Below are 14357 nucleotides of genomic sequence, written 5' to 3' on the forward strand. Positions count from 1 at the left end.
GAAATACTAGGAATGCTCTTGTTGTTGTTAGGCGCCATCGAGTCAGTTCCGACTCATAGTGACCCCACGCACGACAGAATGAAACACTGCCCGGTCCTGAGCCATCCTTACAATCCTTGTTATGCTTGACCCCATTGCTGCAGCCACTGTGTCAGTCCACCTCTTTGAGAGTTTTCCTCTTTTCCATTGACCCCGTACTCTGCCAAGCATGATGTCCTTCTCCAGGGACTGATCTCTCCAGACAACATGTCCAAAGTATGTAAGACACAGTCTCACCATCCTTGCCTCTAAGGAACATTCTGGTTGTACTTCTTCCAAGACAGATTTGTTCATTCTTTTGGCAGTCCATGGTATATTCCATATTCTTCGCCAACACCACAATTCAAAGGCGCCAACGCTTCTTCGGTCTTCCTTATTCATTGTCCAGCTTTCACATACATATGATGCGATTGAAAATACCATGGCTTGGGTCAGGCGTACCTTTAGTCTTCAAGGTGACATCTTTGCAGCAGATTTGCCCAATGCAATGTGTCTTTTGATTTCTTGACTGCTGCTTCCATGGGTGTTGATTGTGGATCCAAGTAAAACGGAATCCTTGACAACTTCAATCTTTTCTCTGTTTATCATGATGGTGCTCATTGGTCCAGTTGTGAGGATTTTTGTTTTCTTTATGTTGAGGTGTAATCCATACTGAAGGTAGTGATCTTTGATCTTTATCAGTAAGTGCTTCAAGTCCTCTTGACTTTCAGCAAGCAAGGTTGTGTCATCTGCATAACGCACGTTGTTAATGAGTCTTCCTCCAAGGAATGCTCTTAACCAAATGCAAATGGCAGCTCAGTGGCCTCAGGAGTCTGAGAGACTGTGTATTAACGGTGCTCCCCCTGCTGGCCGCAGAGAGTCTCCCTCGCCCCAGTGCTGAGAGCTTTCATCTTCCTGCGTTCCCCTTCCCCAGGATGATCTGAAGCAATGGTTCTGGTTTGGATTTCTTGGGATGGAAAATTTCATGGATGTGCATGTCCCTTCATCTGTTAGCTACCATCATTGGTCCTCAGGAGCCCCTTGGTGGCACAAATGGTTAGGCGCTCAATTACTAACCAAAAGGTTGGTGGTTCAAATCCACCCAGAGATGCCTCAGAAGAAAGGCCTGGCTATCTACCCCCCCAAAAAAATCAGCCTCTGAAAACCCTATGGAGTACAATTCTACTCCAACACACATGGGACCAGTATGAGTCAGAGTCGACTTGGCATTAACTGGTTTCTGGTTTGTTGTTCCTTCCTTAGAAAGTGGTTTTTAATGGGGAAAAGAGATTATTGGTTAGAGAGAAGGATGAGGAATAATAAAAAACAACAACACTGCGCTTACATTTGGAAATGAAACTCTACTTCTTATTGATCTCTTTTTAAAAAGAAAAAATTCAAGAGTTGCTGAAAAGGCTTAAGCAGATTGCCAGGTACCCAAGAGTGACCACACAGGGACACTGCCGAGACTGTTCCCACACCAGGAGAGGGGACAACTCGGGGGTCAGTAACACTAACAGAGTGCCTGCTCTCTGCAGGATTCTGGGCTGGGCCCTGGGAGTGGAGAGGAGGTACAACAAAACTTTTTGTTGTTGTTATTGTTGAAAGTATACACAGCAAAACACACACCAAGTCAATGATTTCTACCTGTGCAGTTCAGTGACATTGATTACATTCTTCAGACTGAAGGGAGGAGGGATAAACAAAAAGGAGACTTGGTCTTTGGGGGTTGGTGGGGTCAAGGCATGTACAACCTAGTTATGGGGACAAGAAAGAGCTGAAGAACATGGATAGCACTGCAACCGACAAAGGGGAACTTACACAGAGCAGTGATGAGCAGGTCTGGGAGGAAGAACGCTAGGATCTGGTGGAGTTAATCACACAGAACATGCCAGAGGGGGGTCCCCAATGTCAACTTAGAAAGGAGGGTGGAAAAACCCATCCATGCGAAAAGAGACAGAAGGAAAGGGAAGAGGCCTGAGTTGGGGCCTGAAGGAAGAGTGGGGGACGTCTGTGTGGCTCAGGGTCAGTGCTGATAATCCGAGGCTGGCAGCTGGTATCAGAGAGTGCAGAGATCGCAACTGAAGGATGCCACAAACCATCTGATTAAGGTCGATAACAAACTATGAGGCTCTTTGAAGCCACATCTGGCTTCAGAGGTATGACTTTTTATAGCAGATTAATCTTTCAAATAAATACATTGCTGAGTTCACATCCTTAGCCCCCGCCCTGATTGCTAGTGAGGGGAAAGCATTCATGGAGGGTGCTGTTCAAGAACAGAGTGAAAGTGTGACGCCACCAAGTGGATTACAGAGATTTGACAGAGGATGACTTGTCAGATATCCTTCTGAGCAGTCTGGGCCAATAAACCGATCATTGGAGCCAGCTAACAATTTTAACTGATTTTCAAAGTCATTGTTAGTCATGTTGCTAGAAATAAAATGACTTTTTATTCGTGATACTTCTGTGAGCTTAGAGGGTCAGCTGCTTAAATCCACACAAATAGTTGCCTATATGAGTAATCACCCTTTGAGGAGCACAGTTTCCTGTTCAGTGGAGTCAACATTCCTCCATATTATATGTCATTGGCATCTCATCTGTTACTTATGAGCCAACAATGAACTGGGACTCGACAGGAGACCAGACTATCTATGAGCTGTCTTCAGTGACTTCTTATTCTAAAGGAGCAAGCATCCAAATGTCCACCATGGACCTGCAGCAAATTCTATGAGGGACACTATCTTATTGGCCACCCACACCCACGAGGGTAAAAGGCGTTGTTTGCTCCTGGCATCAGGGCAGACTACTGGGCTCAGAAGGGCTTGCCAGGGACCTCCTAACCCATGTCCCAGCCTCTAAACCAGAACACGTTAAAGTAACTCCAGCACGTCTCGTTTTTGAAGATCCCCCCCCCCCCACTCAAAAGTGATTCCACTAGCTCCCGCAAACACTCACTTATGTGTCTGCCTTGTGAAGGAATTTCTACACTGAGTCTCTCACCCTGCAATAGAAACCTCTTGTTTTCTGCTCTTGCAAAATACATCCCCCTTGGGCTTACGGAGAAAGGAGTGTATATCCTGGTATCCCAGGAGAGCTGGGGCAAATGAGGATCTAAGACCCTTTAGAACTTTAGGAGAAAGTTAAAAACCAGTTGTCATCAAGTCGACTATGACTCGTGGCGGCACCATGTGTGTTAGCATAGAACTTAGCTTTATGGGGTTTTCATGGCTCTGACCTTTTGGAAGTGGATCACCAGGCCTTTCTTCCAAGGTCCCTGTTCCAACCACCAACCTTTTGGTTAGTAGCCCAGGAAAGAGGTATGGCATTAAAGCTGAGAGGGTGGGTGGGTTTCTCAGCCTGCCCCTGTGGGTCATTACTGCTTCAGACCCTCCAGGAGAGGCTAATGGATGGGGCTGGGGGGACTGTTAGATTGGGTCTCAGTTATATTTGGCTGGAAAAGGGGCCTCAACCTGAGTCTTAGGCAGGAGTTATCCTTCAAGCCTGGCCAGGTTCACAGTTTAGGCGCTTTCAGCTCCACACTGCCGCCTTGTGACTCTGGAGCAAACTGCAGGACACTCCTCTCGGCTTCAGCTAAGTGAAGGGGTGCTAGGGAGGTCACCATCCCTCCCCCCTTCCCTTCACCCCTACCCCTGCTCAAGGAGATCACATTATTTTATCTGGCACATCCCATTATCAGGGCCCGTAGGAAACAAAGATGTCCAGAAATTTCCTAGATATTAGGAGTTTTATTGGTCGGATTTCAACCACATCTCTGGGTTCCTGACCCAGGAGTGAGCTGCTATTACCTGGGCCCAGTCTATAGTCCTTGACAAAGAAAAGACCCATTTTCACACAAAACACAGTCACCTAGGAAATGACCAGCCTATATCAAGCAGCATCAAAAGCCATCCTGAGAAATCCCCACAGTTGCAGACTAACCCCTCCTACCTACCAGCCTCTGCCTGCCCACCCCTTCTCCCCCAGCTTCCGCACAGGCTTAAGGGGCTTGTGTACCGTATTTCACAGAGGCCACAGAATAGCTTAAACATTTGATAAATTGCCGAGCCCAGAGGCTACATTGTACTGTCTCCTGGGCTTACCTCACAGAAATGGGATTGGCCCCGGAGAACAAAAACAGAACCTTCTTCTTGCTTGCCACAGCTGCCTGCCTTCCAGAACCTCATCCAAGGCGCTCCTGCTGGCCCAGACTATCCATGAGAGAGTCCCACAGGTACTGTAAAAGCTGACACCATACACCCAGCCAAGACCATGCTGTTCCCTTCTGGGGCCTCCTGGAATAGGCTCCCGAAGCCTCCAGCCCAGTGCCTAGTTGCCCCCCAACAGCCTCATCATGGGACAACTCCAGCTTTCTGGAAATCAAGTGCAACTTCTCCCTGGGAGAAACAGTGAGGGCCCTAAAGTCTTCACCATGAGTAAATTCCCCTCATGTGATGCAGAACTGAAAACATGATATAGAACATAGGAAGCAAAGAGTAGACACAGAAGGTGCTTTGGCGAACCTTGATTCCCAGGCTCCTTTTCTTCCACTTGGAACTGTAAACTCTCCGGGGCCCAGTGCCCTGGAAGTCACCTGTCAGCTGCAATCTGTAGACAGGCTATCACTATCTTCTCTAACATCAGTAGGAAGCCCTGGTGGTGCAGTTGTTAAAGTGCTCTACTGCTAACCAAAAGGTCAGTGGTTCGAACCTAACAGCTGCTCCACAGGAGAAAGATGTGGCAGTCTGCTTCCATAAAGATCACTACCTTGGAACCCCTATGGGACAGTTCTAATCTGTCCTATAGGGTTGCTATGAATTGGAATCAACTCAATGGTAGTGGGTTTGGCTTTGGTTTTTTAACATCAGTAGAACATTCTATAGTCTACAGAGTCTTACAAATTCTTCCCAAGAAGGCAAGTAATGTTCTTTTTATTTAACAAATGAGAAAACTGTTGCTCAAAGAGATTGGACAACTGGCCCTACTTCATACGAGTAGAAAAGAGGTGGGACCTGGACTCAAGCCCAGGTCTTTGGGGTCCAAGGCTGTTATCCCTTTTATCTCCCAGTTATCACAATGAACAAGATTCACTCAGCACCTCCTATAGGCATCAGGGCTCCAAACTGTGGTCTGAAGAAAGGAGGGCCTTACATAAGCAGGGGAAGGAGCATATTCAACAGCTCAAGTTGGTCTGGGTGGCTCCCAAGCCCAGCTCCACAGGGGCAGATAGACAGGGAGGAAGAGATTGACATCAGAGGCTGACACAGGCCCCAGAGCCCAGTGAAGAGAGGGCCGTGGGTCCTCCAGCCTGCCTTGAGCCTTGGCCCCATTAGAGGCCTTTGTCCCTCTCTCCAGTTCTCTAGCACTGAACAGCATTGGGCTCTGAGCTCACTTGTAACACTCAGCTTGGGCTCTTCTCCTTTAAGGAAGCCTAAGGAGATTTCTCAGAGCTGAGCGGCCTCTTAAAGAAGGATCTGCAAAGCCACAAGCACTTCCTAAATCTTCCGCAGGTACGGGGGCACAGAATGAACCTGTTTCTACAGCTTCTCGCAGCAGTTCTTAATTAGATTACTAATCCCTTATATTAGTATGCAGTTGTCGGGTTGTGCAAGTGGTTAACGTGCTCAGTTGCTGACCGAAAGGTTGACAGTTCAAGTCTACCCAGAGATACTTTAGAAGAAAGGCCTGAGGATCTACTTCCAAAAAGTCAGCCATTGAAAACCCACTGGAGCACAACTCTACCCTGACACACATGAGGTTGCCATGAGTTGGGGCTGACTCGACAACAACTGGGTTTACTTAGTATAGAGCTCATGGATTTATAAACTGCTTTTACATCCACGATCCTGTTAGACCCGTAAAGCCAAGATAGTGAAGGTTAGCCAGCATTTTAATGATATTGGTCGGTGGTGGTGGCAGAACCAGAACCCAGGTCTCCTGACTTCTCAGCTGGTGCTCTTCCTGTCGTCAAGGCTGTCTCCTATATTACAGCCAGAATGGGGGGCTAAGGGGGGCGTGGTTTCTTCCATCGCATAAATCCCACTGGAGGTAATGAGGAAGAACAGGGCAAGGCCCAAGATCCATCCTTGCCCTCCCAGCCTTGGAGAAGGATTCGACATCATAGAATCAAGGGCAGAAGTGGACAGCATGGCCAAGGCAGGACCCACAGACACCAGAATTATGTCCAAGGGTGTAAGTGTCATTGTCATGAAAAAAATCCAACAATTGGTTAAAGCATTGGTTGGTTAGAGCGTCCTTTGTCTTTCTCTACTGTAACATCACTTCTGGTCTTATGTTTGGAGGATTAGAGCTGGAAAAGACCCTAGAGGTCATCTCTGTTTTACAGTTGAGGAGACTGCAGCTCAGAGAGGGGAGGTAACTTGCCCAAGGTCATACAGATATCTACAGGCAGAGCTGTGATTCAAATCCTTGGGCTCCTGACTTGATCGCAGCATCCATATGATTCATAATGGAAGCTCTGAAGAGCCTCAAGGAAATCCAGAGCCATGATCAAGTCGCTGTTTCCCAAAGGACATCTCCTCTGTGCAGTCCAGAGGAAGGTGCAATCTGGATCACTGGGAGGTGGGGTGGGGAAGTAACCAATCCCTGATGCCTCTGAGACCCCTTCCCACCCTCACCCCAGTGTATATACTAAGGGTGTGCAATACTTTCTCCCTACCTCCCACCCTGCAAAGGGAGCTGGTATGGGTAGAAGAGCTAGCTTTTGCAGAGTTTTACTAGGTACCACGTGTTGTACTAACCCTGCACCTCCATTAGACCATCTCCCTTCAGTAGACAGGTGAGAGTAGGCAGGCAAAGCCCACATACCCATTCACTTCACTAAACAATCCTCCCTCCACCAAAATATATATATATATATATATGCATGCCTATACCTATTCATACACATATCCAGGTCCCAAGTGGGGCCTCCTCAGTTTTTCACTTCTCTCTCTGGGCTGGGCTAATTAAGCTCGAATGGGTTTCCCATCACTTGTAGGCCCCAGGCAGTACCATCCTAGGGTTTCCCCAGATCTGGGTCCTCCACCACACCTGCCACCTGTGTGTTCACAGATACCCTGATCAGGGACACAGGCAGTTTGATCCTTCTCTACTGCCAGCATCTGAGATTGGGAGCTAACGAGGGCAGCTCTGAGCCCAGGGGCAGCTGGACACCAATACCCTGCCCAAACTGGGTTCCCACTCACCCAACCCTCCCCCTCCCAGCCCTCACAGCTCTTTCTGAGTTGGGCAGAGAACCTCTGCTAACCCCGTGGGCAGGACCAGACTCCAGGGAGTCGGCCCTAGAAGATACCCGTCTCAGTGATGGTCTCCCCGCCCTCCTGCTCCAGGTCCTTCAGTGACTCTTCAGGCCCAGGCCTCCCACGGAGGCTGAGGCTGAGGGTGGGCGGGCAGCTGGAGCGGGCAAGCAGGGTGGTGCGGCGGCTTGAGAGGCTCCCGCTGGAGAGCTGCCGGCTCATCTGGGGCTGGGGACCCTCCGAGCAGGTCAGCTGGTGCAGGGGGCGTGGCAGTACGCGGCTATTGAAGCCCAGGTAGATCCAGGGGTTGCAGCAGCTGCTGAGGTTCCCCAACAGCATGGAGATGGTGAAAGCCACGTTGGTCGAATCTGCCGAGAGAAGCATGGGACGCCTTACAATCGCAGAGCCAGAAGGGACTGGGAGAAAGAGTGCAGGCCCCCACTGAACAGAAGACAAGACTGAGTCCCAGAGAGAAGGGATTTACTTGGGGTCCTATAATTACGTAGTAGCACAGCTGGGATTTGAACCTGAGACTCCAGATTGCAAAGTCGTATCTCACTGATATTTTTTCTTTGTAACTATAGGATAAGGGTAGGAGCTGGAGTTTGTTCCAAGTCAGAGATAGGACCAGCCCAAATAGGAGAAACTCTTTGTTCTCAAACCTAGACCCTGAATACCCTTACGAATGTAGACTTAGGATAAGGCAACTTCTATAAACATGATTCTAGACCATGGGATCAGGCTCAGATCCCTTTTATCCCCATCCCTGTTTATGTCATAGATCCTTTTGGATACTGCCGTCCTTAAACTCTCTGGGCAGTACCACTCCTTCAGTCATTTAGTCATTTGAGCCTGTGAGTCCCAACTCTGAGCAAGACCCTAGGCTGGGGACCTGGTAGGGCAGTCAGTGGAGACGGAGTGGCCTCCAGGGACCCACGCATTCATCACCAGCTACAGCAAAGGAGCAGCTTCCAGGTACAGGGTATCCAAGCATCCTGTTCCGGTCCCCAGCACCTCTGGGTCCTCGGGAGCCTGTACCCGGGGAATGCACTTTACTACAGGGAAAAACTAATTCCTCTCTTGGGCAGTCAAAATGTGAGAGTACCAAGACTGAAAAGATTCCTTCCAGGTATAATATTCTTTCCAAAAACCAAATGAAACTCCTTATGCCAACAGTCAAGCTGCTGAAATGGCTCCCAGCCTCCTCCTGGATACACCATGATTACAGCTATGTCAAGGGTCACACAGGGTTACCTGGCTTTTCAGTGTGGAGGCATGCAGGGTTACCTAGCTTTTCAGTGTGGAGGCTGTAGAATCATTGAATGCAATGTCAGGGCTGGAAGGAATCTTAGTGGTAAACTTTCAATTTTTACCACACAGTTAGTAAGAACCACCGCTTGACCTAGGTCTTCCAGCACTAAGGTGGGGATCTTGCACCCTACTGTGGTTTGCACCCAGCCAGCAAAGTCAAAGGCAAAGCCTGCATGCCCACTCTGTAAAGCACTGTGAAAGCTTCAGATTCACGGGTCCCTTGCGCACACTGCTCAGTGATGTGTTCACAGGTGTGGCCACTCATGGCCCAAAGGAAGGGAAGACACAGGTAAGATCATTTGCTAGAAGGCACCTGGGCCTGGATGGGCAGCTCAGAAGTGAAGGTGAGGGAGGAGCACCTCTAAGTGGAAGAGGGACCAGCTTCAACAGGAAACAGCCTCCTTCAGCATGCCTGAGGTTCTGCCCTGCTTCCCAGTTAACGTAATGCGCAGGGGCTGCAGAAGACTTGGGGTTACTTTGGTATAAGCATTAACCCCTTTTGCTCCATTGATGTATATTTAGTGCCCAGTTTAGGCCAGTGACAGATGGGTTCCACCAGTTCCCACATTTGGAAGCATGTGTTTGGTTGGGCCCCCATCTGAGCCAGACCCCATGCAGCGGCTGGAGATGTGCCACAGAGGAAGCACCAGCAGCCGCAGAAGCTCAGCGCTCCACTCTCAGCCCTTAAGGGCAGGTCCACGAAGCCCAGCCACAGACAGCCATGGCTGTAACTCAGTTCACAGCTCTGGGCAGGACAGGGGTAGTGAGACAGGCAGGGTGTCACCCCAGCCTCAGGACAGGAGGCCAGGAGGCCAGCATGCTGAGAACTGTGTGTACTGCAAAAATAAATTTTAAATAATGAATCTCAGCCCAACAAAAAAAGGCTCCCAAGGGCTTTCATTTTTCTAAGGGAGCACACTGTCCACAAGCTGACACTCGGTTCCCGCCCTCCTTACGCAGAGGCCCTTGGTAAGTGGTAAATCCCTTCACCCGGGGGAGGTGCTGGAGGACAGGGTCATGATGATGCACACAGCAGACAAGCAGGAAAAGCGCCACCAGCTGAGTGACAGCATCCCCATCTTCTCATTGGCTCATCTAAAAGAGGGGGCGTAACCACCTCACCCCTGGTGCCATCAGCTGAGTTTGCGATTGTTAGCAGTAAAACATGCTGCGAATAAAGCTTGGCCTATAAAGGCCTCGGTTCAAGTCCCAGCTCTGTCACTTACTAGCAGTGACACTTTGGACCAGTGTCTTCACCTCCCTGAGCCTCAGTTTCCTCAGATGTAAAATACAGAAGGCCACCCCTAATTAGCATGAGGGCTGAATGTGGTTAGCACTAGGAAAACTGTCTCCCTATTCCTGGCCAGAGCCAAGGGCCCTACAGTTGATTAGAATGAATATGTTCATTGCAAATAGGCCTTCCTCCAGACTGAGGTAGAAAAGGTGGTTAAGAAGGTATTGTGGCCGTTTGGCATGATTTTTGCACTTCTTTTGCAGGGTTGTGTAAACTTCATGAACAGCCTTCCGGTAATCTCACCTCTCCAGAGAAGCAAGATGTTGGCTTCAGTGTTTCTAGGATGAGCAAATGAGGTTAGGAACAAAAGCATACTCTACGAGCTGCTGGGAACTGTCAGCCTGGCTCTGCTAGTCAGTGAAGAAACTTCTCAGGAAGTTTCCAGAGAAACTGTATAGGGCATAGTTCCGGGCTGTACCCATGATACAACCTGAGCTGTGCACACAGTTCCCCCCATGCACAGCCACCCAGACAGGTTGGCACACACTTGTCCCCACACTCCACTCCTGCTTAGGGCAGCAGGAAGAAGCCTTAGAAGCTCATGCTTCCACACTCGGGCTGCCCTGACACAGCCCCTGCCTTCCTGAGAACAAGCTTCCCCGGAAGGCCAGGCCACAGGCAGGCCTAAAGCTCAGGATGCGACCACCAATCGCACCCCAGAAAAGTGGCCAGAACAAGTCCCCCATGTGCTAGCTGGAACCCAGTCCTCTTGGGGGGTCGAGTTTTGTTTTTCACCTAGGAGGGAGGACTGTCCTCCCCACTTCTCGAGCCAGGGGCAGGGGCAGGGCAGAGATGTGAGACGGAAGACCTGGGTTACACTCTTCACTTTACCACGCCCTAGCTACGTGGCCTTGGGCAAGTCATGTTTCTTCTCTGAGCCTCGGTTTCCTCATCAGCAGAATGAAGGGGTTTATTATGGGTTGCATTTTGTCCCCCCGAAATGTGTTGGAATCCTAACTCCTGTGCCTCTGGATGTAATCCCATATGGGAATATGGTTTTCTTTGTTACGTTAATGATGCAATTTCCGTGTAGGGTGTGCCCCAAATCTAATCACATCTAAGAAATAAAAAGAGCAGATTAGACTCAGAAGCAAGCACAATGGAGGAAAGACAGATGCCACCTGGATACCTGCAAGGAAAGCCAGGGCTGCAGAAGCTGAGACAAGGACCTTCCCCAGAGTTGACAGACGGCGAGCACCTTCCCCCAGGACTGGTGCCCTGACTTCGGGCTTCAGCCTCCTGAACTGTGAGAAAACAAGTTTCTGTTCTTTAAAACCATTTACTTGTGGTATTCCTGTTACAGCAGCACTGGTAGGGTTGCTGTGAGTTGGAATCGACTCAATGGCAACAGGTTTGGTTTTTTTTTTTTGTTGTTTTGAGGGAGCTAAGATAGGGTTGAAGTTGAAGTTTCAGGGGTGTCATGTGCCAACTCTAATTACTTGGAAGAGGCTATTGAGGAGCCCAAAGTCATGCCCAGGTACCGGAGGAAAGAGTGCTGTGAGAGACATTTGGTAGGTCACGAATTGCCCTCCTGGACTGGATTATTTGAGGATCCCTTTCAGCTCTACTGGTCTACAGCTCTAAAGATCATCCGGCAAAATAAATAAATATAATAATAAATAAATAAAGCCCATCTAGCAAATTGGTGGTTGGTTGGCCAAATCTGCCTATGCTCATATTTTGTTAGGGCCACATAGTATTTTAAAATTTTTAAATTAGTTATCAAGATTTTAAAATCAAGAGATTTTACACAAAAGAGACTCACGTGGCATTAGTTAGCTAGATGGGAGTTGTAGCTGCACCTTTTCACATGGGACGAGCACTATCTTTCTTACCTGCTTCATCCACTTGCTACCTACCTGGCCCTGGGAGGCGCTGGATTTGCAGCCCCCATTCTAATCCTCCCACCCTCCCTTCTCTGCTCTTCTCCACCTTGTCCCCTTCCACCCAGGCCACGCACTTGCCTTCATCAGGTGCATTCTCGTCCCACACGGACCACATCTGGACGCTAAAGAAGGGTGCCCAGCAGGCGATGTAGGCCAGCACAATGACAAAGGTCATCTTCACGGTTCGGATCTTGGCCCGGGAGATGGTGCTGATGCTGCTGACCCGGGATGGCAGCCCCCGCATGGCTGCAGCTGGGGCTGACTGGGATGGCCTGTCCCAAGTCCTCCGGTCCTCTCCTTCCATCCTCCAGGCCTGCGTCTTGACTTTCAGGTTCTTGCAGATCTCATGGCAGATGAGGCTATAGCAGGCTGTGAGCACAGCCACAGGTAGGACAAAGATGGCCAGAGTGGTCCAGGTGATGTAGGCCCGTAGTCCCCAGGGGAAGCGGAAGTCGGCCCAGCAGTCCAGCACCCCTGAGCCCTCGATCACCTCCCTCAAGGAAAATATGAAGACTTGAGGGAGGCTGAGGACACCGGCTAGCAACCAGGGCACAGTGATGAGAGGGTAGGTGGACTGGCTAGGCTGCTGCAGCCTGCGCAGGGGGTGGCAGACGGCTAGGTAGCGGTCCAGCGTCATGGCCAGCAGCATGTAGGTGGAGGCGAACATGCTGAGCACTTGCAGGTACTTGACGGCCCGGCAGAGGAGGTCAGGGCCCTCAAAGCGGTAGGTAATGTCCCACAGCAGCTGGGGCAGCACCTGGAAGAGTGCCACGCCCAGGTCAGTCAAGGCCAGGTGTAGCACAAACAGGTGCATGCGGGAGCGCTTGCGGCCTGGCTGGCCCAGGGTCAGCAGCACGGCCAGATTACCCCCTGTTGCCAGCACCAGGACAGTGGCTAGGACTGCGATCTCCACCTTAGCCAGCTCCTCATCCCGGCCCAGCCAGGGTGTTGTGGCATTGGGGACAGAGCTGGTGCCCCCGAGGGTGGAGCTGGTAGTAGCCCAAGGAGGCCCAGAATCCATGGTGGGATTTCACAGGGAGGAGAAGAGGAAGAAGGTTGGTGAGGTCAGACGGATGGGATGGAGTTACAAGGTAAAGGTGTGAGCTGGACAGACAGAAGGGCGGGAATGACAGGGAGAAGGCTTGAAAATAGGTAGAAATAGTTAAGGGTACAGGAATAGAGAGGTGGGAGAATGAGATAAGAAAGGAGAAAATGTGGCCGAGAGAATAAGGGGGAACCAGGAGAGAAGAGAGGGAGGAGTCCGGGAGGCAGGGTGTCAAGATGGGAAGAAAGGATGAGGCCCTACAGGTGAGGCCTCTGGAGGGGAAAGAAGGCTTGGGGAGCTGCCACCACCCTCAAATCCACCCCAAATTCACTTCTCCGAACTTTCCTGGGAGCGGAAAGCGGATGCACCTCAGCCTGCCTGTCTCCTTTGCGCGCCGGCGGCGGTGGCGCGGTCCGGGACGGCCTGGGGAAGCCCAGCTGAGCCTGCACGTCCCGGGCCCGCGAGCGGCGGCCGGGCCCCGCGGGTTTTATCGGCTTCCAGCCCGAGAGCAGGGGCCCCTCGGCTCAGCGGTTGGCTCCCGCAGAGGGGGGCGGGGTGAGACTCACAGGTTCCCGCCCGGGGGGAGAAGGGTGGCTGGTGGATGGCGGGGGGGGGGGGGTAGCGGGGACGGTAGGGGGAGGGGCCAAGGGGTCGGGGACAACTAATGGGAGGGAAAGAAGCGGGCGACCAAAGGAAGCGCTCACCATCCAGGACTAACTCACCCTCAGACAGATAAACTCATCCACGCTGACACCTCTTAGAACCGTACACCTCTCTCCCCAGACAGGTGCACACCCGGGCCGTGGCGGGGGTGGGTGTCACATTCTTCCCACCCACGCGGGGACCCTGCCTCTGGCAGCGCTGTTGGGCGCACCACCCGCCCCGGGGCTGCCGGTTAGCCAGCGAAGGGTCCGAGAATCTGCAGTGTTGGCCAGGCGGGCGAGGCAGTGCCCCCAGCAAAGTCAGCCCACACTGGCAGGGGGCTTGGAGTCCCAGAGGGAGGAAGAAAAGGTGAGGGCATGTGTGGGGAGGAAGGATGGTGTGACAGGAGAGAGGCGGTGGGTAGAAGGAGCTGGTGGCTCGATGACAGGGGCGACGGAGAGGAGAAATTCAGGGTGGTGGCAGGTGGACGACGGTGTTTGCGCCCCCAGCCCTTGGCCTACCCTGAGTGCCTTTCATTCGCCGGGCGCTACATGATTTGCTCTGGAGACCACAGAGTCCGCAAGCGGGACTAGACCCCAGCCCAGTGCGCTTTTCCAGTACAGAGGCAGCTTTTACATTACAGCCAACTGACTGACACCCACTATTGCGGGAGGCGCTGGGTGCTGGGAGTGCAAATAAAAGTAAAGCTCATCCCACCCAGAGGAAGCTCGGCAGAGAAGGTTTTGTGTGGTGGGATTCCTGCTATTTTCCCTAAACCGACAGGTGGTTTATTGGGACTTCCCCTAGAACAGATTAGAGGTTCATTAGGAGAAATAATGACATGGTCCCAGGCTCAGAAAGGCAGTCCTCTTACCTTGCCGTATATTCAAAGCGTGCTCCCCTCT

General features: G+C 51.2%; 1 protein-coding gene across 1 annotated transcript; it reads right to left on the minus strand.

Moving 5' to 3' along the window:
* Nucleotides 1–7319: 7319 nt before the first annotated feature.
* AVPR1B (arginine vasopressin receptor 1B) lies at nt 7320–12786 on the minus strand. The gene is made up of 2 exons (XM_049858309.1): nt 11844–12786; nt 7320–7642 (listed from the first exon to the last, which is right to left on the minus strand). Exons 1-2 carry the CDS (start codon nt 12784–12786, stop codon nt 7320–7322), a joined length of 1266 nt encoding a protein of 421 aa, XP_049714266.1.
* Nucleotides 12787–14357: the final 1571 nt, after the last annotated feature.

Source organism: Elephas maximus, chromosome 18, assembly GCF_024166365.1.
Source record: "Elephas maximus indicus isolate mEleMax1 chromosome 18, mEleMax1 primary haplotype, whole genome shotgun sequence".
Classification (NCBI taxonomy): domain Eukaryota; kingdom Metazoa; phylum Chordata; class Mammalia; order Proboscidea; family Elephantidae; genus Elephas; species Elephas maximus.